General features: G+C 45.7%; 1 protein-coding gene across 2 annotated transcripts in view; it reads left to right on the top strand.

Moving 5' to 3' along the window:
* Positions 1-27,440, top strand: part of TGFBR3 (transforming growth factor beta receptor 3) — a 210,524-nt gene that overhangs the window by 88,061 nt on the left and 95,023 nt on the right. For both annotated transcript variants that reach the window (XM_054721353.1, XM_008154716.3), the window contains exon 3: positions 4,595-4,779. In XM_054721353.1, the coding sequence (XP_054577328.1) occupies positions 4,595-4,779 (185 nt within the window). The remainder of the gene's footprint in view (positions 1-4,594; positions 4,780-27,440) is intronic.

The following is a 27,440-nucleotide window of genomic DNA, read 5'->3' as shown; positions in this document are numbered from 1 at the left end:
TAAGGAGTCTGACTTCAGGTTAGGAGGGAGGAGAACAGGTTAAACAAAACAATACCCAAGACCTTGAGATCAGGTTGCTGAGTAGCAGTGGGGAAGGATAAAGTCAGCTCAGACTTTGAGACCAAGAGAAAGTTAGGCTGCTCTGGAAGTGACTCCCAAAGAATCCGGGCAGGGCAAGTCCTAGATGCCCAAAGAAACGGGACTGTCTAGATTGGGAGCCACAGTGAGCACGGTCTCTGGAGGTGCGTTACTGCCAGGAAGCACTTGACTGACACGTGCGCCCAGCTCGGTGGCTGGCAGCAATCTCCTTACAATGGGAAGGAAATCTGTTCCACCCACGTTACAGAGTTCCTAGGAGGCCTCCGAACCCTTTCCCAGGTCTGTAAAACGCCCTTTGCTTAGCAAGCACGGTGCGAGGGCAGCAGCAGCATGCCTGTGATGTTGCTTTCAGCCAGCGTTTCTTCTGCATCACCGTGCCCTGGTTCGTGCTGACAGTGGTGAGAAGCTCCTGCCGTGCCGATTAGCATCATCAGCAGGGCCTGTTGCTCGCTTGCTTTTACCGACCGTGGGGTAGAGATTGCTCAGGGAAGGAAGGGCTGTGGGTTTCCAGCGGTGGCCACAAGAGAAACTCCCAGCCTCCTGAGGGTGTCAGTGAGAGCCTGAGCTCGCAGCTCCGGAGCTCGCAGGTCACCACGAAAGTGAGCAGATGAGTCAGACGGGGTTTCGGAGCATGTTTGTGGCTGAAGCACTACACTCGGGCCCCATGGTGGTCAAGCAAGAATCAAGGCGGCCTTGCTACCTCCGGCATCTGTGGGGGAGGCTGGGGGTGGGTCACCTGGTTGCCAGGTGGCAGTTGTTCTAACTGGAGATGGGTCTGGCGTTGTGTGGGTAGACTGTGGAAGGAACCACTATGCGGCAAATGGGAAAGGATGGGAGACCAGTTCATGGAGGTTGGCTGGGCCACAGGAGGAGGGGCAGGAAGGCTTGGGGCTGACCCAGGAGGTGGCAGGATGAGGCTGGGGCCTGATGTGCTGATGGGGGAGACAGGATTGTTGTGCCATTGGGAGAAAAGGGCCTTGCCAGAAGAGTGTCTGGGTAATAGGACAAAAGCGGGTTTGGGTTTCTGCCTTCCGTGACATTTGAGGGTGGGGAAGCCTCAGCTGGAACTTGATTTTTTTAAAAAATATATATATTTTTTTATTTCAGAGAGGAAGGAGAGGGAGAGAGAGCTAGAAACATCAATGATGAGAGAGAATCATTGATCGGCTGACTCCTGTATGCCCCCCCCCCCCCCCCCCCCACCGGAGATCGAGCCCTCAACCCAGGCATGTGCCCTTGGCCAGAATCAAACTGGGGACCCTTCAGTATGCAGGCTGATGCTCTATCCACTGAGCTAAACCGGCTAGGGCTGGGACTTGATTCTTAGTGGCCCAAAATGCCACCTCTTTGATTTCATGATTGAATTTTTCCCTTTATGACAAGACTAGAGGCCCAGTGCACAAATTCGTGCACAGGTGGGGTCCCTCAGCCTGGCCAGCAATCAGGGGCTGATGGGGGCTGTCTCGCCCAGTCCTGATAAGGGCCAATCGGGGCCTGCCAGGGGGAGGGGCTGCGGGAGGTTGGCTGGCTACGGGAGGTTGGCTGTGAGAATGCACTGACGACCAGGGGGAAGCTCCTGCATTGAGTGTCTGCTCCCTGGTGGTCAGTGCGCATCATAGCAACCGGTTGACTGGTTGTTTGGTCGACTGGTCATAACAGTCACTTAGGCTTTTATATATATAGCTTGAAGCTTCAGCTATTAGGTAGAGTAAAAGAACTCTAGGATAGAGTCTCCTATTGGTAGGAAACCCATTGAGCATGGATCACCTTGTGGTTCTTTCCCCTTTCCTCTCTTACCACCTTCCCTCATTGATATTTGAGTGATGCTGTGTGCCAGGCATCATGCTGATATAAGGGACGGAGTAATGAGCAAAATGATCGGATGCTGTTCTTTTGCAACTGTTGGGTGTATGCAGACATGAAACAAATCATCACTTGGTCAGAGTGTGCCCTTCCCTTGACCTTGGACTGACTTGTATAAGCCATGGCTGGCACTGCAGCCCATCAAGTGGGGTCTGCCCTGTCCTGGACTTGGCGGGTCAGAGAGCATAGACTCTAGGTGAGGCGTCCTCGTCCTCAGCACTGGGGACATCCCCTCTCCGGCTCCCTCCCTCTCTATGGAGAACCTTATCCTCTTGTTGTGTTTCCAGTGAGTGTTTGCTTCCACCCTGATGTGGAGATGGTCAGTGTGGAGATTTAAGGAATAACCTGCTGGGGGATGGTAGCATGATCAGGAGGAGGTTGCAAGCCTTTTTGCAGATGTGTTTTGGGTAGAACTATAGCCCAGTTGGAGCTTTGTACATACAAAAATGGAACTGAAATGTATTTTTAATTTGCACTTAACCTGTGATAATGGCAAATTCATGGTAGGAGGCTATGAAACCAGTTCGGAAGGGCTTTCCAATTTGAGCAGCCATAGCTGCTGTGTGTCCCGAGTTGAGTAGGAGACTCTCTCTCTGGAGCCCTGGGATGTGAAGCACACCAGACATCCCGGTGTGGCTGGTGAAGGCAGGAGGGGAGCAGCATGGGCACACTGCTCCTACCATTTGCCCTGTGTGGGAACTTCGGGGAATTGTACACTCAGTACTTTCTGCCTTTGCTGATGTGACCTCTTTCTTCACTGCCTCTTAGAAAGCAGCTGGACACAGTACAGGAACACGGAGGGTGGGAGTGATTATTTGAGAAGGTACATACTTCATTTCAGAAGTGATAACTGTTACCAGCCTACAGCATGTCCGTGAGTTCTGAAGTAGATTTAGCACACCAGGCAGGATGCCTGCTTAGGGTACAGCAGCGGGGGGGTGGGGGTGGGGTGGGGGGGTGGGACTGCCTGGCTCTGAACCACATTTGCATTTTGGACCAGAGTTATAATCCTGGAGGGCATCTTCTTGTGTAGAGGTTGGGAAGACCTAATTGGAGTGCACCCTGGCTTTTTATTGTGGAAGGCTGAGGTTTAGTGGGCCCTGTCCCAGCCTCCCCAACTATGAAATGGGGTAACACCAAGCTCACAGAGGTGTGTGAGGTATACGTATTGAGGGTTCCTTCTTCTTCCTGGACGTCTCTATCAATCCAGCCAATGGGAAATGAGGCTGAATGGAGTGGGGTTGTACTCACATCCCTGTAGCAATCTGTTTTCCATATCAGTGCCTTAGAGTCCAATCCAAGGGCCTGGAATGGCGCTCTAATCACTGATCAGAGAAGGGACCATTTTTTCTTAAGCTCATTGATTCATTTAACAAATATTTTTGGAGCCAGGCACTGTGATGGGTGCTGAGGGTCTAAAGGTGAGTAACCCACCCACGGCCATCAGGGAGGACACACTGGACTTGCAAAGACAGGTGTATACCCTCGTGGTTACAGTATGGAAAATGAAACAGCGGTGCTGGGCAGAGCGATTATAAGAGGACCGAGAAAGAGGACCTCCCTCCGTTTGGGATGTTTGTGGTGGGGTTGGAGTTACAGTGGAAGAGAGATTTGGGTAAAGGGCACAAGTTTGGATAATGGCACGGAGTTGAGAAACATCCTGGTTTGTTTAAAGACCCTTAAGCTCGCTGGTGTTGCTGCAGGGGGAGGGGGGAGGCTGGAGAGATTGGAAGGGGCTGGACCAAGAAAGGCCTGCGTGCCAGGTTGAGGAGCTCAGGCTTTATTCACAGGCCAGCAGTTGTCCAGGGGCAGGCCATGCTGGGGAGATGGGAGGGGCCTGCATTTGCATTTGGAATAACCCGTGAGTGAGCACCCTGGGTTAGATGGACAGTGCTTGTATAGGAGGCGGCTTGGAGAGCTTGACACCCGAGGCTCCTTTTAGGAAGATCTGTGTTGTCTTGGGACAGAGACAATAGGACTACAGGAGCTAAAGATAAGAGGGATACAGTTATTTAGGATTTAAGGAGGAGAATGAGGAAGCAGCAGCCAATAGTGACCAGGCTCTGCTCACATCCTACCTCTCTTGAGAGGGTTTTCAGACCTTTGACCCAGACTTTATTCTACACTCTGGTGCTGTTTGCCTCCATTCTTTGCATCTTATTTTGTATCGTTCTTACATTTATTTTGCTTCGTCTAAGTAGCAGAAGCACTTGAAAGGTAGGGACTTAAACTTTTTGGGGTATAATTTTAGGTGTTTAATATTATGTATGCATAATATTATTGGAATTTCAGGCAATTTATTTCATTTATTTCTGGTTTTCTTGTAAGAGGAGAAGAGAGAATTAAACACAGATGTCAAATGGGAGGTTTCCTCCATCCAAAGGAATACATTCATGACTTCTGCATCTAGAAGGGAATTGAAGTAATCAAATACACATCAAATCATCCAAAAGGAATTTAAGAGATTGGAATTTTAGAAGAGTAGGCTAGCTTTTTTTGCCATTTAGTTCTGGAAACAACGTACCTGGAAAGACTCCTTGGGTGGGCTGGCAGTGGCTTGTCCATCCAGAACAATAGGATTGTGGCACAATCGATTGTGGTTTCTGACGGGTGTTTGTGATTCCGCCTGCAGGTCCAGAGCCCAGTGCCCAGTGTGAACTGTCGCCGGTCAACGCCTCCCACCCTGTCCAGGCCTTGATGGAGAGCTTCACCGTCCTCTCGGGCTGTGCCAGCAGAGGCACGACGGGGCTGCCGCAGGAGGTGCATGTCCTGAACCTCCGGGGCCCGGACCCAGGGCCCGGCCAGCCGCAGAGAGAGGTAGGTACAGGCGCCAGCTTTCTACCCATGAACAAAGGGTCCTTTTCTTCCATTCAGGGTCTAACAAGGATGATCATGTATGAACATACACGGGGAGGAGGATACAATGTACATTGAGAGAGAAGGATTTCAGATAACAGATGGCTCTCTGGACTGGTCAACTCTAGGACTTCCCTCTCTAGAGATTTTTTTCTAACTTTCCTGGCCCCTCCTTTTGGAAAGAATATTCTTACAAATTTCATCTTTTCAACATGGCTATGAAAGAACAGAATTGGGTACCATTGCTTTGTCATTGTAAATGTCTTTCCCATCTTCTCCTGTGCTCCATCTTCCTTCTTTCTTTGCTTTGTCTTATGAACCTGTGGCTCCTGCAGGGTGAGCCAGGGAAATGGGAAGACTCTGGAATAAAGATGACGACACTTGGTACTTGCATGAAAGGCCTGGGGAGTAGCTTCTTATGCTGTCCAGGCTGCTTTTCAAAGATGGTGGTGGTCTTGGTGGTGTGGTGATGATCCAAGCTCCTGGTGACTCAACATTTACTCTGCCCTCAGCACTGTTTGAAGCACTGCATTTACTCCATGAAGTCCTGTCATTATCCTCATTGTACATGGGACAGGCAGGTGCACAGAGAACTCACTGGCTCAAGGTCAGTGGCTCAGAAATGACCTAGATTGTGGGCCAAAGGTAACGCAGTTGTCAGTCTTTCAGTTTTTGAGCTTCTGTGTGTCAGAAATGTTATCACTCAAGTATTATCTCTCCAGGGAGAGAGAAACCACAAAAAATTCTGATCACAGTGAAGTGTAGGAAAACTAATGTAGAACAGAATTTATTTTTGAACTTTCTTCTGGTCAAGAAAGTTAATTTCCAGAAACATTTGTTTATGCGTGTCAACCACGACGCCTTTTTGGGGGAGTAGAAATAGGAGAGGTGAGGTGTCCAGAAGGAAAAGCAAACTGATTTTAATCCTATGAAAGTGTGTGGAGTTGGCTCCTTTCAAAGACAAATCATCTAACCTTTCCAGCTACATTGGAAATTATTGTTAATGCTCTTGGTTGCTTGCCATTGTAGCTGCAACACATATTTCGGGTCAGATTTCTTTATCCCAGTAATATGTCTTTAATTCTTAACTTATGCAGGAGAAATGGTGGTGGGAGGAGGAGGGGGGGGAGGAGGAAATGCAGTTCCTAAGAAGCGCTGCTGACTCCAGCGATTCTTTGGCAGCAATAATTACCCATTTTATATATGCTTCTCAGAGGAACCAATAAAAAAGAGAGTTCGAGTTATTACAGAAGCAGCAACAGGAGAACATTCTGGTAGAGTTGTTGACTCTGAAAACAGGTTCAAATAAGACTATCGAAGCAAAAGAAAAACATCTCAAGGAATGACAGCAGCTCTCCCACACTTGTCTTTATTATGTTAGGTCAACACGGAATTCACTTTAGGCCACAGCAGTACCTAGGACACATAAACTTAGATGGTGCCAGGGGACAGTGTGTTCAGTGAGGAAGTAAAGAAAGCGTCTGTGGGGTGTGGTCTCTAAAGCTTGTTTAAAAAACCTGACCATTCTTCGTCTTCCTTCAGTATTTTTGTTGTATGTGTATGGTTTTGGGTAAGTGATTTGAAGAGATTTCTGAGACTAGGCAACTAAAGGAATTGTGTTCTTTCTTTCCTTGGGGACTTTTAAGAATTAGATGGTTGTAGTTCAATCCTGTTTGAAAACAAGATGGGATGAGTGATCCTTGGGAGTTTCACAGCTCAGAGCTGCACTCACGTGGCGGACTGTGTGTCTGATATGTACGGGGTAGTGTGGAGGACATCAGAGCAGCGGGGCCAAGACAGAGAGAGTGAAAGGGTTTGTTCATGGGTGGTAAGATGAGGATGGAGAAATGTTAAATCTCTCTCACCTTCTTCATATATGACTGGAGATACATTACTGAACTCATGCCAACAGTTTTAAAAAATCATTTAAACCATATGATCCAGCAATTTCACTCCAAAGTACATATGTACTCAAAAGAAATGAAAACATATGTCTACACAAAAACTTGTCCACAAATGTTCATAGTAACATTATTCATTGCGGGGGTCTTATCCACATCTACTAGGGTTCAGGAATCTGGAGAAAGGGCTGTGACGCAAATTAATAAAGAGGCTAGAGAAGAAATATGAATTTGGAACGCATTTTGGGGGAGCCAGAGAGGCTTAGTTCTAGTAACTAAGTTCCCCAAATCTCCGGGCCCAAGGCTTTTTATTCCCACATTTTGCCCTATGGCAAAGCAGATATACATATCAAAGGTAAGGTTTGGTAAACAGTAAAGTAGTATAAGGTTGGGGGAACTGCCTTCAGCTGTCTAGCAGCAGGCAATAATATATGCAGATCTTCAGCCCTACTGAAGCCCCAAGGTTCATCAGCCTTTTGATGAACTTCTTGCATTTTATTATGCCCTGCTGGAATTTGCTTCCAGCAATTCATAATAGCCAAAAACTGGGAACAACCAAATGTCCATCAGCTGATGAATGGACAAATACTAGTAAGATATGGTAGATGCATACACTGGAATATCATTTAGCAATAAAAATGAAGAACTGATACATGCTACAACATGGATGAGCCTTGAAATGCTTTGCTAAGAGAAGGAGGACAGACTTAAAAGACCACATATTATATGATTCCATTTATATGAAATGTCCAGAATAGACAAATTTATGGAGCTAGAAAGTAAATTAGTGGTTGCTTTGGGCTGAAGGGCAAAAGGGAGAAATGGGAGCTACTGCTGAGTACAGGGTTTCTTTGGGGGAGGGGAGGGAGTGAGGAACTGAAACGTTCTCAAATTAAATTTTAGTGATGGTTCCACAGTTGAATATGAATATACTAAATACCATTGATAAATGTGAATATACTAAAACCCATTGAATTGTACTTTAAACAGGTGAATTTTATGGTATGTGAATTTTATCTCAGGAAAGCTGTTTAAAAGAACCAATAATTTGACTTGCCATGAAGTTTGCTTTAACTGTATTCACTTTTTTTTTTTTTTAACCAAGACTGCTTTCTCTTCCAATCTGAACTCACCTAACTCTTTCTTATTCTCACTGGGTGACTTGATTTTTATAGATATACTATTACATGGTCTGCGCTAAAAATCACAGCCAGTCCATTTTGGAGGCAGTAGTGGGAGGACCAGAGGCAGCCTTGGTGCATGTCCCTACCGGATGTTAAAGGCAAATACTTTTCAAAAGGAAATGATAAATGTTGTTGCTTATAAATTAGCAAAAAGAATGCCACCCTGGCTCCAAGCCATAGTTGGATGACTGCTATAGTTGTTTTTCATGACGTCCTCTTTAAATGTGAGGGAATTACTAAATCAACCCTATTTCCCCTCGGCTTGTTGGTGCGTGATCAGCATGAAGACCTGGTATAAAGCACGCCTCCCTAACACGTGACTACATTCCTACCTCCCAGGCACCTTAACGTTGTTCCTCGTTCGTCAGCTGAGAGAGGCTGCCCCTGTTCCCCGGTGGAGGAGCTGACAGAGCCTTTAATCAGGTTGACAAGATTCGGGGAAACAGTTTCTCTTAAGTTAGATAAACAGTTTTATAGGCGAGCAGAGAATTTGTGTCAGAAACCCACTTGCCACAATAGTGTGTGCAAAGCCGTTTGGCCGTTGGCTTCCCTGCTGGGTTCCCATCAGGACAGCACAGACCTATCGCTGTATTTTTCATCCGAGACCACACCTCTCATTTGTCGTCGTCGGTTTTGGACACAGCAGCCTCGGGAGGGAACAGGAAACTGGAAAAAGACTCCCTGGCCACAGAGCGCAGGAGAGGCAAACAGCCCCGAGATGTCAGCTTTGTCTGTTAGAATCAGCGGGCGGTGTCATGGGTCTCACCCTAAAAAGCCAGCGCCTTGTGCCCTTGACTTCAAAGTAGAAGGCACCCTCACCCCCACCCCCTGTCAGATTTTGGCCCCTCCGGGTGTTTCCTGATTTCTGAGAAGGGGTACAGCACCGCTGCTGGTTTGTTCACAGGAACATACTTTCATTAGTTGCTAGAATGGCAACAATTTTGTTTCCTATCATCTAATTTTCACTGCTTTTATGTGGCGATGTGTCTTTTCTATTTCCAGCCTAATTGCTTGCTCATTAGGAAAAGCTGCTGAGGATAAGCCCCTCGTTAGCGTTACATATGTGGATACAGACAGACCTCCTTTCAGGGCGCTTGGCTTTATTGCGCTTCACAGATGTTGCATTTTTAAAAAATATATATATTTTATTGATTTTTTACAGAGAGGAAGGGAGAGGGATAGAGAGTTAGAAACATCAATGAGAGAGAAACACTGATCAGCTGCCTCCTGCACACCTCCCACTGGGGATGTGCCCGCAACCAAGGTACATCCCTTGACTGGAATCGAACCTGGGACCCTTCAGTCCGCAGGCCGACGCTCTATCCACTGAGCCAAACCAGTTAGGGCAAATGTTGCATTTTTTACAAATTGAAGGCAAGACCCTCCATCAGCAAAAGGATTACGACTCGCTTTATTGCGGTGGTCTGGAATCAAACCCACGATACCTCTAAAGTATGCCTGCGAAAGATATGGGCGTTTACATTTCTGTATTTGTTTTGACATAAAGGAGCGACTGTTGACGGCATGCCAGTGACTGGCTGCAGGCTGGGGTGAGGATCTGGAGGCTTCATTGTCGTGGGAAAGGGGCCAGATTTAATAACTTAACTGTCAGAAAACTCAGAACCCTCCTTTATGCGTTTGCTTATTCTCTGCCTCATTTCAAAAAAGGATTTGGGATGGGCTTGCAACAACAAGACATACCAACAGTGTAAGCAGAAATGCAAAGGGAGGACAAAAGAAAAAAGCAAAGTGTAGTTTGTTAGCCATGCGGGTTAATGTGGTCGGTATGGTTGGGTTTGAAAGTTGGCTCCAAGCTTCTTGGCAGGCGGGACCGAATGGGATGTGTGGTTAATCACACATGTGGCTCCAAGTCAGTTTTACTTTGTACCTTCTCTGAGGACTGGGGCACAAAGCCATCCGTTTCCTGGTTGTTTTTGAGGGCAGAAAGGATCACAACTGGGAGAAAGAGAAGGAAGTAAACACATCTAAAATGCTAACTGTTCTGCTTGCCTCTGGACAGCTCCCTTATCGCCACGCTCTCCCCTCCCCACCCCCACGCCTCACTAACAGTACCAGCTACCATGGTGGGGTGGAGAGGTGCCTGCTGTGGGCCAGCCACCTGCCCACACTTGTGATCTGGCTGCCAGGCCTCATCAGCCTGAAAGGGAGGGAGGCTTGAGGAGGTTGAACCCTGGACCCTGGGCCATGTCTTTGGACTCAGTAGTCCAAGCTTTCCCCACGCTTCAGTCCACTCCCCTTTTCTTTGTAGCTCTTACCCTGTCCAGTCTCAGTTGGCTCTACCTGCTGGGTGAGCCAGCAGATCTCCTGCCCGGGGTAGGGGTTCGCACGTAGTCTTGCGATCGCTTTTTCCAGTGCTCGGAGTTCCTTGTTGTTCCCTTCATTTCCTGGCTGTGGCTTTGGGGCAGTATTAAGATTGGTCTGTGTGGGGCAGTAATCTCTTTTTTTCTTTCTGGTTTAGAAGGTTATTACTTAGCTCAGAAGTTCTGCACTCTTTTGGCCATTAATACCAACACTACTAGTAAATGCTACTCCTAATTGTTTTCATAGTTGATTACCCCCTATAAGGCTTTCAGCTGCCTTTACAAAAGTAACTCACTTGTTCTCTGCTTCTAATCCATGACTTCTTGTAACCAAACTTGCTTGGACTGCCTGATAAGGGACTCTTCCTGCTATGAACGAAATGCAAGCGCTTCCGTATGTGGAGTTGGCCATCTGATTTGATGTGCTTTTTGCTTACTTTGAGGAATCTGACAGCTCAGGGGCTCAGTATTTTGGGGGATTGCACCAACCTACTTACCTATCTGTCTGAATGTCATCTTTCCCCTATTTCTACAATATTAGTAGGTGGACATGTTCTCTCTTTTTACCTCCTCAGTTTTAGACAGATCAGTGTGTGGGGTGGAGGGAGTGGGTGTGTGGCTTACCTTTTTACCCACTACCACTAAAAAACAAATGCAAAATTTCAAGGCAGGCTTTTTGGAAAGTACACATGTGAGAGCAACATTTTTTCTCTCTCTGTCTGGGGCATTTTTTCCTCCACGGTTATTCACGAATGCCTTCCCAATGCTAGTCCTGTGTATATGCAAAATAAAATAAAATAAAAATAATAAATCAAAACAAACTCAAGGCTATTTATGTTTTAGAGATCTTATAGATAGTATATGCTAAGCAAGCATCCAAGTGAATCCCTCAAACACAGACATGGAAAGTGGTGAAATGCAGTTACTAAACAAATGCCTTCCGTATGTAAACACTGCCTGGTGTTCCTCTAAACGGAGGTTGTTTTGGAAATCACCCCAGATTGACAGGTAAGATTACCTCTGAGCTGGCCACCTTGTTGCAGACCTACAGCAGATAGACCAGAAGGTTACACTGACAACAAGGGTCACATTTCCCAGAGGCTTCCCTCCTCCATTCCCTCCTTCTCTCCTTCTCTCCCTCCCTCCCCCCCCGCCCCCCCCCCCCCCCCCCCCGCTCCATTCATTTGAGTGTTGCTATGGAAATTTACTTGAAAGGTAACTGAATTGGATTCACAGAGGATTGGAGGCTCTAAATAAATAACAGTCACCTTGTTTAAAAAGAATTGCCCATTCACTTGGAGATACTCAATTCACTTTATTTTTTTTAAAAAAAAACTTACCTTATTGACAATAACAAGGTGTTATTTATTTATTTATTTATCCTCACTTGATATTTTTCCATTGATTTTTAGGGAGAGTAGAATAGAGAGGGAAAGACAGAGAGAAATTTCGATGTGAGAGAAGCACATCAATTGGTTGTCTCCTGCATGAGCCCTGACCAAGGTACATGTCCTTGACCAGAATGGAACCCGGGACCCTTTGGTCCACATGCCGATGCTCTATCCACTGAGCCAAAGCAGCTAGGGCTTCAATGCACTTTAAAGGGTGACCCCTTGCCGGGCAGTATGGAGGTGCCAGGATTGGACAGAGGAGGAGGGTTGGGAACAGCAAGGCAACTAGACCTCCGGCTGCTGTCTCAGCAGAGGACCGTGTCTGCCAGTTAGAATTGGCCATGCCAGCCAAGGATGGTTTCTAACACACTGGGGCAAGATGTTCCATCTGAAACTCAGCTTTCGAGTAGGAATTCTCCAAAAACCCAGCCTTGGAATTTTAGAAAAAGTGAAAGCAGAAATCAGAGTGGTAAGCGTAAACATCAGGGTTTAGAAACAAGCCAGGACATAAGCTAAGCCACCGAGTTACAAGTTCTCATCAAGATGCTGGCTGGCCACATCGCTTAGATCCTGTCACTTCACAGTAACATCCAGATGCTGTAAAATTGCCCTGGGAAGGCACACAGAGGGACCGGGTCTGGTTGGACTCTGGCACTTTCGCCTGGGGTGAAGCTGGGTCAAGTTCTTTGCTGGCTGGGGGCTGGCCGATTGAAAGGACCTCTTATTGTTGCCTCTTCCCCAGGCTGGAGGAGACTGCCTTGCCCCCCTTCTCAAATGTGTCCAGCAGCAGCATTTTCCAACCCGTGTGGTGTTTGTCTTTTATGGAAGTTAGGGTCACCACCCTGACGCACGCTATTGTTGCTCTGGTAACTTCTCTTGACTTTTCAAAAACTGTATAATTTCCTGAAAATGTTGTTAGAAACTGTTTCTACAAGGGCATCCTCCACATTTGAAAATGTGACTTTTTGCTCTTGGAACTTTTTGGGGAGCACTTTGAAAGGCAGTAGACCGAAGTGAGGAGCAGGTCTGCAAGCCTGAGAGCCAGATGTGCCGCCTGGGCAGAGGCCCAGCTTGTGCAGAACATCCAGGGACCCAGCCCCCGCGTTCTTGTTTCCATTGCTGGTGAGCCATCCTGACATTTTGTTTGAGAATAAAAGGAAATTTACAGCTAATGTCTGACTTAAATACTCAGACTCTGCACAAGTATTTATAATATTACTTTCAGTCATGCCCCCGCTGTGTTTTCTAAATATTTCTGTGAAAATTAGACACACGTTTCATTCGTTTTTCTTTTCTTTCTCCCACTGTGGAGGGGACCATGTATGAACTTGGTCCCGCTGATCACCTCTCCACACCATCTTACTTCGCTTTTCCTTGCCGTTCTCACTTCTTGAATGGGTGAATGTCTGTGTGTCCTGCCCTTCCCTTCTTTCCTCTCTGCGGCCTGACTGCTGGTCTCCTGCCTTATCTCTGGGGAGTCCCTGATGATGCCCTTTTGACCAACTCCTGGGATGCTGGGATAGGAGAGGTGCCCTGGAGACCACCTAGACCTAACCGCCTTACAGAGGAAACCAGGACCAGGGGGTGAAGGGATGACTTACTCACTGCCAGTTAAGAAATTGGCACCATTGCTGGGTGGGAACCCAGGGGCCCCGATTCCTATCGCTGAGGTCTTTCTGCCACAGTGCCTTTCCCCACTGTTACTCCTTCCCAGCTCCTTTTCTGAACCCTCTTTTCTGGCATCTCTCTCTGGGTTTTAGGGTGTTACCTTAGTCTGGTTCTCTTTTTATCTTTTTTAAAAATATATATTTTTATTGATTTCAGAGAAGAAGGGAGAGGGAGAGAGAGAGAGAACCATCAATGATGAGACAGAATCATTGATCTGCGCCCCCCTGCTCACCCTCTACTGGGATCAAGCCTGCAACCTGGGCATGTGCCCTGACCAGGAATCAAACCATGATCTCATGGTTCATGGGTGGACGCTCAGTCACTGAGCCATGCTGGCCAGGCCTCTTTCTATCATTCCATCTGTTTTTCTGTTTGTTTCTCAGCTTCTCTTTCTTCCTTCTCAGGGGTTCTTGGCTGAAGTGCAAGTCCTCAGGTCTTGTTTTCCTTTGTCTGTGCTCTCTGGGTTGGTTCGTCTGTTCTTGGTATTTCGGTTGTCACCTCCATGCCAAAGACTCCCAGCCTCTCTCCAGGCTTCTCCAATGAAGCTCCAGTCAGGCCTCTGAAGCACCTTACCTCTCAGGATGTACCTCAAGCTCCCAGGTGCCTACGCTATGCTGTGGGGGAGTGGCTCTCAGTAAGGTCAGATAGTGGGTTAACCTCAGCTATCTAATTCTCTAAGCCTCAGCTTCCTCATCTGCCAAATGAGATGATAGTAGCAGTTCTTTAGAGAGTTCACTGAGGATTGAGAATTAGAGATGTTTCTATGGCCCTTAGGGCTGGCATACGTTCCTGGGACACAGGACACAATCAAATGCTAGCCCTTTTTCATATCTCTAAAATTGAATGTAAGAATCTTCCTAAGCCCTCTGCTACCCTAGTGCTAGTTTATTAGTCCAACATCCCTATACCGTCAATGTCACTGCTGCCATCTGTCTTGGGACGTTTGAGTCATCTTGGATTTACGCATTTCCTTCAAACCCTCTATTTGATCCGTCACCAAGTTTTATTGACATTTCCTCTGCAATTGCTCTTGAATCTCCGTGTTCCTCACCACTGGCCCTGAAGCTTCCTTATCCAGTCTCCTGGGCCTGGCACCTTCAGGCCCTGAATCTTTCAGTCTGGCTTGCGGACTACTTCATAAAACCAATTTTCTCTAAAAAATACTCCTGTAACTCGTTTACTTGTCCATTCATTTACAGACTTATTCAATGAATTATTTATTGAGATCCTACTATGTGCTAGGTAGACATGCTATTAGATTCTTTATATCTTCATCACTTATTGGCCTATAAGAGAGAATAAATTCAATACAATATGACAAATAATATGACCATTATTTGTTATAAAATTAATAAAACTTTGTAGGATTCTAACAGAGGCAGTGGTGATTTTATGTGCAGGTGAGGGAAGGATACCCCGAAGAGAACATTGATGAAGGGCTTGAAAGTTAAGTAGAAGTTGCTGTGCAGAAGGAAAGGGAGGCCTCCATGTACACGAGGGGAGAACAGAAACTATGTGTGGAGGAAAGTTCTTTCACATAACACGTGTGGCTGGCGTACAGATCGGGGAGTGGCAAGCTATGGCCTTTGGGCCAAGTCCTGCCTGCTGCCTGTTTTTGTGTATATAGGGTGTCCCTCCAAAATGTGTACACACACTTTGAATAATTATAAAGGCAGTGTTTATGAAAATGTTTTTCATTTTCAAAATTGAGCTAGCAGCTATAAAGTGTGTATTACATTGTTTGGGACACCCTGCATGTTATTTACGCACCATAAAGTTCACCGGTTTCAAAGTGTATGTGTCAGGGACTTTTCGTGTACTTGTAGAGTTGTGCAGCCATCATCACAGTCTAATTTTAGACCATTTTTAGCACTCTAAAAGGAAACTTTGTACCCATTAGCAGTCACTTTCCATTCGCCGCGCTCCCAACCCCTGCTTTAGGCAACCACTAATTCACTTCCCTTCTTTATAGATTTGCCTATTCCAGATATTTTCTTTCAATGTAATCATGCAACATGGGAGACTTTCACAATGCATTTGAGCTTCATCCATGTATCATTTCATTCCTTTTTATTCCTAAGGAGTGTTCCATTGTATAGCTATACCACATTTTGTTTATCCATTTGATGCCTGTTTGGTGAGTGAAGTTTTCTGGGATCATATTCACGACTCTTCCTTTATGTACTGTCTGTGGCTGCTTTCTCACTGTAGTGGCAGAGTTGAGTAGTGTGATAGTAGTGTCGCCTGCACGGCCTACCAAGCCTAAAATATTTAGGATCTGGCCACTTGCAGACACAGCTTGCCAACCCCTGGAATAGGATGGCAGCAATGGTGAGGACAATGGTAGTGTGGGCTGGGGCCAGGAAGTGGAAGATGAGAACAGAATGGCAGCACGAGTAAGGATTTGGACTTAATCCTGTGGATCAGTCTTTCTCCAAATGTGTGTGGTACATGAACCCCCTGCGTCTGAATTCCTTGGAGATGGGTGAATGCAGACTCCTGAGCCTCACTCCTGACCTTTCAGCGGAATCCATTGCCCCACACCTCTTTCCTTAATTCTCCCTGAACTTCTTTCTTCATCCTCTCAATCCTTCCCATGTTAGAAGCCCATGCGTAAGTCTGAACTCTTCAGCAAACCCTTCCTGATTCCTTAACCCTCCTCCACCTCCCTTTTTTCTTTTTGAATATATTTTTATTGATTTCAGAGAGGAAAGGAGAGGGAGAGAGAGACAAAAACATCAACGATGAGAGAGAATCATCGATCGGCTGCCTCCCCCATACCTTGGGCGTGACCTCATGGTTCATAGGTCAACACTCAACCACTGAGCCACACTGGCTGGGCTACCTCCCTCTTTCCTTAATCTTGATCTGAATCCCCTCCTTATTCCAGCACAGTCTGCACCTCCCCAGAGTATGGGATTATATGTTTTCTCGCATTATTTGCTGCCGAATCATCTATGTTAATCTTGCACACCCAGCTGGAGAGCAGCCTTCTTAAGGGCAGGAGCCAAGTCTTGGCCTCCTTTGCATTGTGCGCAGTGGGTTCTCGCATGGTCTGAGGATGTTATTTAAGGATCACGTGCCTTTTCCACGGCGCACCTTTAGTTAACTTGCATTATATCCGTGGACTTCATGTTTTGTCCCCCGGCTGCTCTTACCTGCTGTGGCTGAGCAGGGATCCTCTATTTTGCATTACTGCTCTGATCTATTTTCCCAGTTAAAGCTCACGCTACTGCAATTTACTCTAAATTCTCCAGATCTCGGTTTCAGTCCTTCCCCCAGCCTGTTTCGGAGTTTTGCTACATTTTTCTTTACTCTTATGGATTTTAGTCATCTGCTGGTGAACTAGTTAGTGTTTCCCTTAGCAGGGTAAAAAGCTATAAATGGTTTTTGACTCCATGCGGCTCCCTGGGGTGGCGCATTTGATGTGAGCCAGGTTTGAAGTTGGGCCGCTGAGAATGATGTGTCCTCATGGTGTAGGGGGATGACATCCAGCCAGTTCTTTACATGGCCGGTGTTAGCCAACCTTGACTCTTCCAGTTGAAAGAGGTCATTTTGCTCCACCTTGTATTGTTAAATATCTAATAACTTGATTTTTTAAAAATTTTGGGTTTTTTTGCTCAAGGAGCACTTAAAATATCCCTGCCTGTATAGTAATTTGTTCCCTGTTTAATGTGGCTTTTTCCTTTGTTTACTCTGGACCCAAGTCTTTCTAGCTTGTTTTCTAAGTCAGCTCAAAAGTTGCTGGTCATTGGATTTGGCAGCCTTTCCAAGCCTTACCCACCAGAACCCTACAGGAAGTTGTGTGTCGGCCAGAAGAGTCTGTTTATTTAGAGCATGGTGTCCAGCAGAAGCAGGCCGTTTATGAGGGTCTGGTCTTAAAGACACAGGGATCCGAATCTGTGTCTGGAGGACCCGCTGCCCTGGCTCCCACTGCAGTTCTGTGTGTGCCCTGTGCTTTCCTCCCCAGGCGGCCAGGACACCGCACCTAGGCTGTCGGGTAATTGAAACAGTCCTTTCTCTGAGCCCCTTGGCCTTGTCTGAAATGCTAAAACATCAATGGCCAGGCACTAACTAGTCCTTTTAAACTAATACAAATTTGCGTTTTGGCTTTTGTACGTTCATATATATTTTCTGGCGTTCGGGGAGGCTTTTGCTCTGGGTGCACTCCTCATTTAGAACTAAAACTAAGTTGAAATAGCTATGCTTTTGACTCCTGGGTATGGTTCTTTGCCCACAGTCATCTGGCATTATCTGGGTTCTAGTCCAAGATACCCTACAATAGTGCTTTATATTTATGGCACTTTCATCCAAACCACAGAGTCCTTTGGCCGAATCTAGAATTTTTACATCCCTGGGGGTAGAAAAGAGGCAAGTTGCAGGTATGATTTGGCTTCTTTTGAAGATGGACTAGATTAGATGTTCCCGGGTCTAAGTGTGAGCCAGGGGGAGCCAGCTGTAGGAAGCAGGGTCAGGGCAAGAGCCTAACTCTTGCCTGGATCCCACACACCACATTGTGCACATCCAAAGTTAATTTCTATTTGTTGATACATGTGTACACTCACCTGATTCTTTTTGAATTTGCTTCAGCAAGTTGGTGACGTGGCTGTTGGTTTTATGTGGCCAGTGCTGGGCTTACCGCAGGGTAGCTACTCAATACCTGTGCATTGCTTTGAATGGAGGGTGCATTCATATCTTAAGAAATGAGAAAAACCCCCCCGCCCCCACCCCCCCAGTGTGGCCTCACTCCTAGTGAGTGCAGGTGCTGTGCGAGAGAGGAATAGAGAGATGGCAGCTGGTAAGAGGACTGAGAAATGAATGTGGAGAGAAAATGAGTTTTATCATGCCACTTAGCTTCCTGGGGGCAGGGGATGGGCCCGGGGTCGGGGGGGGGGAGGGGGTTGTTCATTAGTGCTCTACATTTGGGTTTTTGGGAGGTGGAAGTTATATTGATATTTCTACCTCAGAATAGCTCTTAAAAAGCATTGACTTTCTTGGCGTCTTAGTTAAATTGCACACTTAATGAAGTTAAAAACAATACTTTACGTATCCTTCCACACCTCTCAACCTCAAGTAGATAGACATGCAGGTAATGCTTTCCTTGGGAAGTTTCTGAGGAGACAGGAGCAAGCTGAAGCTCCAAGGAGCCAGAGGTCCATTTGGACACGGACATGCATGCTTGGGTGTGAGACATATGGGCATCTAGGGTGTCTCCTTTGCTTGCCATGCGCAATCTCAGATTTGGGGGTCTTCCAAAATCAAAGGCAACTGGAGAGCTTAATTTCCAATGATGAGTCATGCTTGGGCATGTTGCCTCCATCATCTGGCCGCAGAGATCTTTTGGGGCCAATTACCCTCCCTTCTATTCCAAACACCCCCTAGATTTTGATTTGGTGCAGCTGGCCACGGGGCTCGGCCTATTCCCCACTGTGAGTTCTTTCTGCTGAGCCCAGCATCCTTTAGATGCTTTTAATGCTGGCCCTTTATTGCTCTTTGTTGGTGGGTAGTGCATGTGTTGCTATTTATTTTTGTTTCCTGCTTTTTTATGGGCTGAAGGTTCCACTCTTTTCTCCCTTATCACTGCTGGTTGTTAAAATAGTGAGAATCTACATGAAATGGTAATATCACCATTGTGAACAAGTATTTCTCTGAAAAATATTTTTTTTCATTTTTAATGCTGTTAATATCTAATTCCCAGTGTTTTAGTTGGAAGCCATTCAAATTTCCCAAATCATAAAATCTTGCAAAGCCTAATCCAAGTTTTTTTTTCTTTATTCAGTTCTCCATTTGCATTAAAAAAAAAAAAAGGTGCCTGCCTATTTTCAAATAGGGAACTGACCTACGTTTATTGGAGACCAGAGTGATATGTCCCCTTGACGTGTTGTGAGTTTTTGGGTGTGTTTTGGAGCAGTGTAGGAGGGTCATTTTTTGTCCTGTTTTTGCCATGTGTTCTTATATACATTTCCTAAACACTTTCCCTGGCTTGGTACTATTACTGTGTATATGACCTACATGTGTTTCCTATTTTTTATGACTCATACTTACGGTACTCATAAAGGTTTCTCCTTTATCTTGGCTCCGAGTGGTGAGCCCACTTGCGCATTTCCAGCAGAGATGTGGGTTGGGACTTTCATATTTAATCCTGCAGAATAGGCCTCTTGAAGGCCTAGTGCAGGAAGCATGACATAGTCATCTGGGGGCACTGCCTCCTCCCCGGGGAAGCAGTCACCTCAGTTTCTGTGAATGAATGAATTAATTTGTGTTTTCCAGGCTCCCCTTTCCCTTTGCCCCTTTTAGTCATTTTGCTGCTTATGAGTGAGACCACCCGAGGGTGACTTGATGGAACAAATGCTCTACTCCTTTTCCCTGCTGGTCACTAAGTTAAAGGCTTTGGTGGAGGAAGAAATGGAAGTAATTAAGCTGAAATGGTATTTGTATTACATGTGGCAACCAATATCCTGGGGATCTTCTTGGCTTCAAACAAACTATTTAGACCCAGGAGACTGTCACAGGCCAGAGATGGCTTCTCCCCAAGAGGCTGTAGGACAAAGACTGTTGCTTGCAGCAGAGCAGCAGGGTGTTCTTTTTTATTTATTTTTAAATATATTTCTTTATTGATTTCAGAGAGGAAGGGAGAGGAGAGAGAGATAGAAACATCAATGATGAGAGAGAATCATTGATCGGCTGCCTCCTTCACGCTCCCTGCTGGAGATGGAGCCCACAACCTGGGCATGTGCCCTCGGCCGGAATCAAACCCGGGGCCCTTCAGTCCGCAGGCGGCCAGAGTGTTCTTTTTTTGGATACCTGTGGCTGCCTACACATCAGTTCACACAGCCATCCAGAGCTCTCCAATTGAGGGCTCAAATGCCGGGAGATAGGTGTGTGTGTGTGTGTGTGTGTGTGTGTGTGTGTGTGTGTTGCCTTGGTTTAGAAGCCTCACACTTCACATGAGCTAATTGACAACTATGCTTTATAAGAACTGTTTCTATGGTGCCCTTGAAGGACTTGCCTAGTTTACAGGCTCACTGATCTTAGCAAAGCCCCCAAGTATCTCTATCAGATACTTTTAATTTTTCCAATCCCAATATATTAACCAATCAGGGGTAATTATAACTACAAGCAAGATTACCAGGGTTACAGAGCTAATAGAATTAACAGAAGATCAAATTCTCAAGTAGAAGAGGAATACATCTTGCTAATACTCTGTTCACACCTGTGGATTTTCTTATTATTATTTGTATTCCTGACTATAGTTGGCTCTGTCATGGCTCTCAAAAAAATGCCCACCTTTTTCTATAGAAAATGTGATTAATTGAAGGATTTTGAAGCGAGGAGATTCTCCTGGATTATCCGGCCTTTAAATGCAATTACATGTGTCCTTGTAAGACTGAGATTTGACATAGAAGAGGAGAAGGCAATGTGACCATGGAGGCGGAGGTTGGAGTGATTGTAGCCACAAGACAAGGAATACCGACAGCTGTGAGAAACTGGAAGAGGCAGAGAATGGATTTTCTCTTAGAGCCTCTGGGAGGAGCGCGGCTCTGCGGACACCTTCACTTTGGCTCAGTGATACTGAATCTGGGCATCTGGCCTCCTGAATTGTGACAGAATAAATTACTGCTGTTTCAGGTCACCACATTTGTAGTAATTTGTCACAGCAGCCAAAGGAAACTTATACACTCCCTATCTCACATTAGTGTGGGAGATTATCTGGAGTGCCATGCAGCCTCCTGTCCCCATTTTATTCCCTGTTTATGTCCCCATCTCTGTAAAGAACGCTACCATCTAGTTACTAAGGCCAAAAACCTTGGCATTATCCATGATTTTCTATGTTTTCTCAGATATCACATCCAATCCTGTTTATTCTACCATAAAAATACACTCTGTATTCACCCACCTTTAATCTCTACCCCCACCCCTACCACTGCCTCTCAGTCCCCACCACCACCTTTGGTCTGAGCCATCATCACATCTTTACTTGAGACACAGTGGACCCTAACCCAGGTCCCTTAAGAGGGCAGGATCTGGAGCTAGAGTGCCTGTGTTGGAAGCCCGGTCCCACTCTTTACGAGCTCTGTGACTTTGGGCAAATTATGCTCTCTGTAGGGTGTCCCCCAAAACGTATACACACACTTTGAATAATTATAAAGGCTGTGTTTATTAAAATACATTTCATTTTCAAAATTGAGCTATCAGCTGTTAAAATGTGTATACATTTTTGGGGTGCACACCCTGTATATAGTATCTAATTAATAGGTTGCTGTGACAAATAAACTGTGACAAGTGCTTGGAACAGTGCTTAGCAAATAATAAGCACTCAATAAACGTTAGCTACTATCATAATTCACTAAGCTGTATTCTCCACATAGCAGCCTGAATGATCCTTTTAAAACTTAAGTCCAATCACAGAATTTACCAGCTCAATTTCCTGCAACAGCTTCCCATTACCTTTAGAATAAACTCCCCAATCCCCAGCAGAACTTCCAGCCTTCTCCCACCACTCTCGCCATTTTCACTGCAGTTGTTGGCCCTGCTGCCCTCCAGAGATGCAGAGCAGGTGCACTCCTGCCTCCCACCCCTTGCCTGAAGCATGGTTATTCACAAGGCTTGTTCCTCCCTCCATCCAGGCCCACCCAGCCTACCTCTGCAGAGCCCTTCATGGACCACTCCGTTTCAAACAGCCACCCCCTTCTGTCTCCAAACTTTGTTTTATATTTTTAATGTAAAATTTTTAATTGACTTTATTGGGGTGACATCCTCCTATATAATAAAAGCATAATATGCAAATCAATCTAACAGCAGAACGACAGGTCACTATGATGCACACTGACCACCAGGGGGCATATGCTCAAACCAGGAGTTGCCCCCTGGTGTCAATGTGCTCCCACAGGGGGAGCACCGCTCAGCCAGAGACCAGGCTCACAGCGCAGCGGCGGTGGTGGGAGCTTCTCCCACCTCCACTGCAGGTGGGTGGTAAGGAGCGAGGGGACCCGGACTGCGAGAGCCCTGGACTGTGTGCAAGAGGGCGCAGGCCAGGCTGAGAGACGCCGCGCCCCCCCCCCCCCCCAGTGCATGAATCTCATGCACCAGGCCTCTAGTTGGTTAATAAAATTATATGGGTTTCAGGGTTATAATTCTATAATTCACATGCCCAGAAATTCATGATCTGTATATTGTGTGTTCATCATCCCAATGTTTCACATTTTTATAATAACTCATATCACCACCTGATAGTTATATGTAAATGTATTTATTGTCTTTTCCTTCCACTAGTTTATCCATGAGATATTTTGTTATCTATAACCACTATATCTAGTAATTCGAATACACCCAGCATGTAGTGAGCTCTCAATAAATATATGTGAAATAAACACTTTAATGAACAAGTGAATATGTTAGTTGCAATAGTTTAGCTTTAGTACACAGACTGGGTTTGAAATTGTTTTATTTGGAAATTTCTTATATTAATTATATCTTTTGGAAAATCTGGTTATTGGTATTGGTGTGTATGGTTCAGTCATAAATGTTTCTTAACCAAGGTTTCAAAGTGTGGAAAACAGCACTGTATTGAGTCTTAATAGTGGACTTGGTCCTTCATTTATCAAGATCTTTTTTTGTTTAAACTTGAGCATGGGAGTCTCAGTTTCTTCATTTGTCAATATAAAGATGTTGGGAAGATTCAGATTTAATATTTCTGTCAGTGCATCTGGGTTTGTCTTAGTTTTTTTTTGTGTGTGTGTGTTTTTTTTTTTCAGTCTACATTAAAAGTTGGGCATATTTTAAAAATGTACTTAGTCCAGGCCTCCAATATGAAAAACAACATAATTTACATTTAGTAAAAAATATCAATTGAAAAGCAGAATTGAAAGTGTTTCTGGAAATTATTAAATTAGAAAGTATCCTTAAATAAACCCCGGGCAGACCGTGGGTGAGGAGCCTTCTAAGAGCTGAAATGTAAACGGAGGGTATCTGATGTCTCCTTATGTGTTTTTTTTTTAAACCTGGATTAAGTAGGATTTACAGATCTGGGGGCAAAGCTGGCCCCCAAATACTTGGGAAAATGCTTTTGAGTTTCATCGCTTAGATATCACTGCCTCGCATAGTAGAAATTTCCTGATTTCCAAATGGCTTCACTGTTTCCACCGAGTGCATACAAAGAATCTTTCTCCCTCTGTCTTTTATTTATTGAAATACAGGAGATTAGGGGAACTAATCATTTCAGTTTGCAGAGCAAGGGCCCCTCCCCGCGTAATTAGAACCAGGCAGCTGGACAGCCCTGGGCAGCAGCCTCCACGGACTGTGCCTCGGAGCAAAGCATTGTGGGAGCGACGCCGGCTGCAGCCGCCGGAGCTCGCCATCCCGTGTGGACCAGGGCAAAGAACAACACCTGTAAACAGAAAGGACAGAGACATAGAAACATATTATTGCCCTAAACACACAGGATAGAAACTTAACCAAATAGACTTAATCAACTGCAGCTGGGCTGAAGTAAACAGCAGTGCTGGGGGAGCAGGCGCGTTGGGAGGACGCGGGCCGGGCCGGGCCGGGGAGGCGTGTTGCTGGAGTAATTGGAGCCAGGTGTGCTGGCCTGGCAGTGCTTTTTGGAGGTGAGAATTGGGAGAGGTTTGAAATAGGGATGTGGTTTGGCTGCAGGCTAGAGGGAGGATTTTTAAAGACCAGGGGAGGAGGCTGGTAAATAATAGACGGAGGTGAGGAGCATGAACTACGTTGAGGACAATGAGTACCTTGGCAGCCGTGAGAACTGGTGTGTCTGCTGGCCTTGCCCGTTGGTGTTCATGGTGGGAGAAGGGGCACTCAGCTGTACTTCCACTGTAGGTCGTCCCCGCTGGACGGATGGGTCTGATCTTTAACGCTGGAAGGGGCAATTTATCTCTAAAGATGAATGTTTGTCCCCAAACTTCCCACCACACGTTGGGAGAAACGTTTAGCTTTACCTCCAAATCCGGTGATTTCAGCTGCCTTGGAAGGAGTTCATGGCTTTAGCTCTTCCTGTGTTCCCGTTTCTTTGGAAGCCATGCTCTAGGACAGAAAGGCAGGTGACTGAGTTTCTGTTCCAACATTTGGGGCCTCAGAGCAGACGTGGTGTTGGGGTCGGATGTGGAATGAACGTGGTATTGCTCGGAGAGCAAGACTTGAGGCTGCTCCGAGTTGCCTTGCCTCAAACAGGAGGAACCAGGGGAGACGAAAGCCCACGTGGTGAAGGTGTCTGCATTCCTGCTGCCGGCACTGATCTGTCAGGCCCGGTCTTTATTGAGACCCAAATCCAAAGGGTGAGGGGAATGCTGGGAAATGGCAGGAAAGCTGTTCTGTAGCTGGAAGCCTGAGGGCCCTGTAGGCCACTGTTGTCGGTTTGTGATCCTGTTTAAATATCCGGGAACCTGCAGGCCTCGGGTGACGGTACCACATTGGTTGGATGGAGCCAAAGACAAACACAGGTAAGCTGCTTTCTCAGAGGATTTTGAAAATTGCCGTTTTGGTCAGTTTTCTCAACACCCTGCAAGGGAGTTGATGTTAGCTGTAGTTGATAGGGGTGGAAATTGAGGCTAAAAGGAGTTAACTATTCTGCCCAAGGCCAAAAGCTAGGAAGAAACTCAAGCTTGAATCTAGAGCGTACAGCTCCTTTTGATGGGGTCAGTGTGCACTGCGTGGCTGCGGGCAAAGTGGGCTTTCTCAAGGTTTAGACATTTATTCAGTCATGAAATCCATATTTGCTAAGCACCTGTTGTTATTTGTCAGGCAGAGTGCCAGACACTGGTGGTCTCTGATACCCCTAACCTTGAGTATTTGCCAAAGGTAGCGATCATGTGTGGACAGCGCATTCTCCCCCTGCTCCTGCTCCCGTTTAGATGATTTCAACCTCTTTGCCCTCCTTAAATGTGGGCTTAAATATTGCTCCTAGTTTTGTTTACTTTAATCACATTGGAGGTAAGTCTTTGAGCTGCAATAAAACAGCCATCTGGTAAGAATCAATGTGCACAGCTGAGTTGTCACCTGTAGGTTAAGAGCTTAGAAAAAGAGGGGCAGGTTGGGGCGTCCTGTTACTGATAGCTCTTATCTGTACAAACAACTCTCTTTACTGGATTACCTGTGCCAAAATATTACCGGATAGCTTGGAAACAGGTTAGTGTTTTGCCCTTCAGGGGGGAAAAACACACACACAAAACCCATGAAGTTGAATTTGGAAAGGAATCTTGGAAAATGTTTCAATAAAACAATGTATCATTCACATGCCCAGAAATTCAGCATTGCAGGCCTCTTGCTGGCAGAATCAGGTGAACTTTGAAATATATTATGACTTGATTTTGAATTCTTGCATATCTTGAGTAGGCTGAAAATTGGTTATTTTTCTTTTATTGGCAATGACCTTTTATCAGAACTACCTTAGAGATATGCTTTAGCTAGAAGCCAGTAAGCTTTCTGGAGGCTTTCAATATCTACAGCTGCCTTCTTTTCCTTCCAGTTCAAAAAAAGAAAAAAAAAAAAAAAAGCATAATGGAAGGATTTCCCGGCACCATGTTGTGGAATCAACCATATGTTGGTTCATCTTTCCTTTGTCTTTCACACATTCATTCATTCAGTCTAAACATGTGTTTACCGTGTGCAGACACTGTTCTAGGACTACAGGTACAATGGCAAATAAGGCAGAATTTTAGCTTTCATGATGCTCACATGGTTTTGAACACAACGTACCCAAGTATTTGAGTGACAGGACGGGTAGTTGTTAGGGTGGTTAGGAAAGGTTTCTTTGAGGAGGTGCACTTGACGACAGACCTTAATGATGAAATGGAGAGAACCGTGAACAGATCCAGGGGGAAATCAGGCAAGATAAAGGATCTGCGTATATCAAGGCCCTAAGCTAGGAAGCAGCTTATTGGAGGTGAGTGAGAAGGCCTGTGTGGCTGGAATAGATAAAGGAGGAGCATGGTAGAATGGGATTAATTAGTCAAGGGTCAGATCATATGGTGCTTTGTAGGGGAAGTTGTTCCTTGCCATTTATTATGTTTCTCTGTTCTTGTCCAGTGTTTTAAAAGGCTGTCCCTGAATTCTGAAGACTCGAGGAGCCCTTCTTTCCCAGTAACAGAGAATTGGTTATCTAAGGAGACATGTGGATAGTTCCACTGGCAAGATAAAAAGAAGCTGGGTTACTGGAATGGGTATTTGGGTCCTAGTTTCAGTGATGCCATAGCCAGGTTTGGAACTTGGGTATGTCCTTACCTCTTTGGGCTTCAATTTACCTATCTACAACAACTGTCTGGAGTTGAATATTCCTAAAATCTCCTCCATCACTGAGAGTCAGTGGTTTTTATTCAACAAGAATTTTTACTTTGGGTTTTATCTTCTTCTTTCAGAGTTCTATCAGCACTGATTACAATAACCAAGCCCACTGGTTCCAGCTTCACCCCTTTCCCTATTCCTTTGCCTTTTGAGAGCTTGTTTGGAGGTTCTAGCAGGGGAGTGCAGCTACTCGTATACCCTTGACAGAAGAACGGTCCTCTCCTCTGGGGGGAAGGTCGTCCTCTTCCACCGAGCGCGCAGCTTCGGGAGGGACGCACATGGATCGGTGAGGGAGGAGGGGGACACCTGCCTAGCCAGCCAGATCAGCCGAATCAACCCTGGCGATCAATGGGGTGACAGATGTCGCAGCCAGATCGCCCTCACATCCTCCTTTGCCTTTTGAATAGCCAGTGAAGTATTTGGGGGTGGGGGGTGGGTCAGGAAGAAGTAAACAATACAGGAAAAACGAGAGAACTTCATAACTTCACACTTGGACCCAGAGCTGACCAGTGTGCCTCACGCACAAGTTACCTTATTGCCCTGGAAGAATTTCCAGTAATTCCTAGTCACCAAATGAGTTGATTGTAATGACTGAGACTTGTTCTTAGCCTCATGATTTATGGTTTAATCAAGAGCAGCCTTTGTCCTTATTAAGGAGGATTATCATATCGAAATAGTGGTTTTATAACCTGATGGTGTAATAATGTTTGTGTTGACTCTTTTGTTTTTAAATCATAATTTGTCGGCAGCTGTATATTTCAATGGAAAATAGAAAAATCTGCTTGTCTTCCTGAAATTCAGTATAAGTTATATAGCTCTCTCATTGAAAAGTGTATCTAAAAGAAATCAGCAAAACCAAAT

Source organism: Eptesicus fuscus, chromosome 9, assembly GCF_027574615.1.
Source record: "Eptesicus fuscus isolate TK198812 chromosome 9, DD_ASM_mEF_20220401, whole genome shotgun sequence".
Classification (NCBI taxonomy): Eukaryota; Metazoa; Chordata; class Mammalia; order Chiroptera; family Vespertilionidae; genus Eptesicus; species Eptesicus fuscus.
This window is presented reverse-complemented; position numbering and strand designations above follow the sequence as displayed.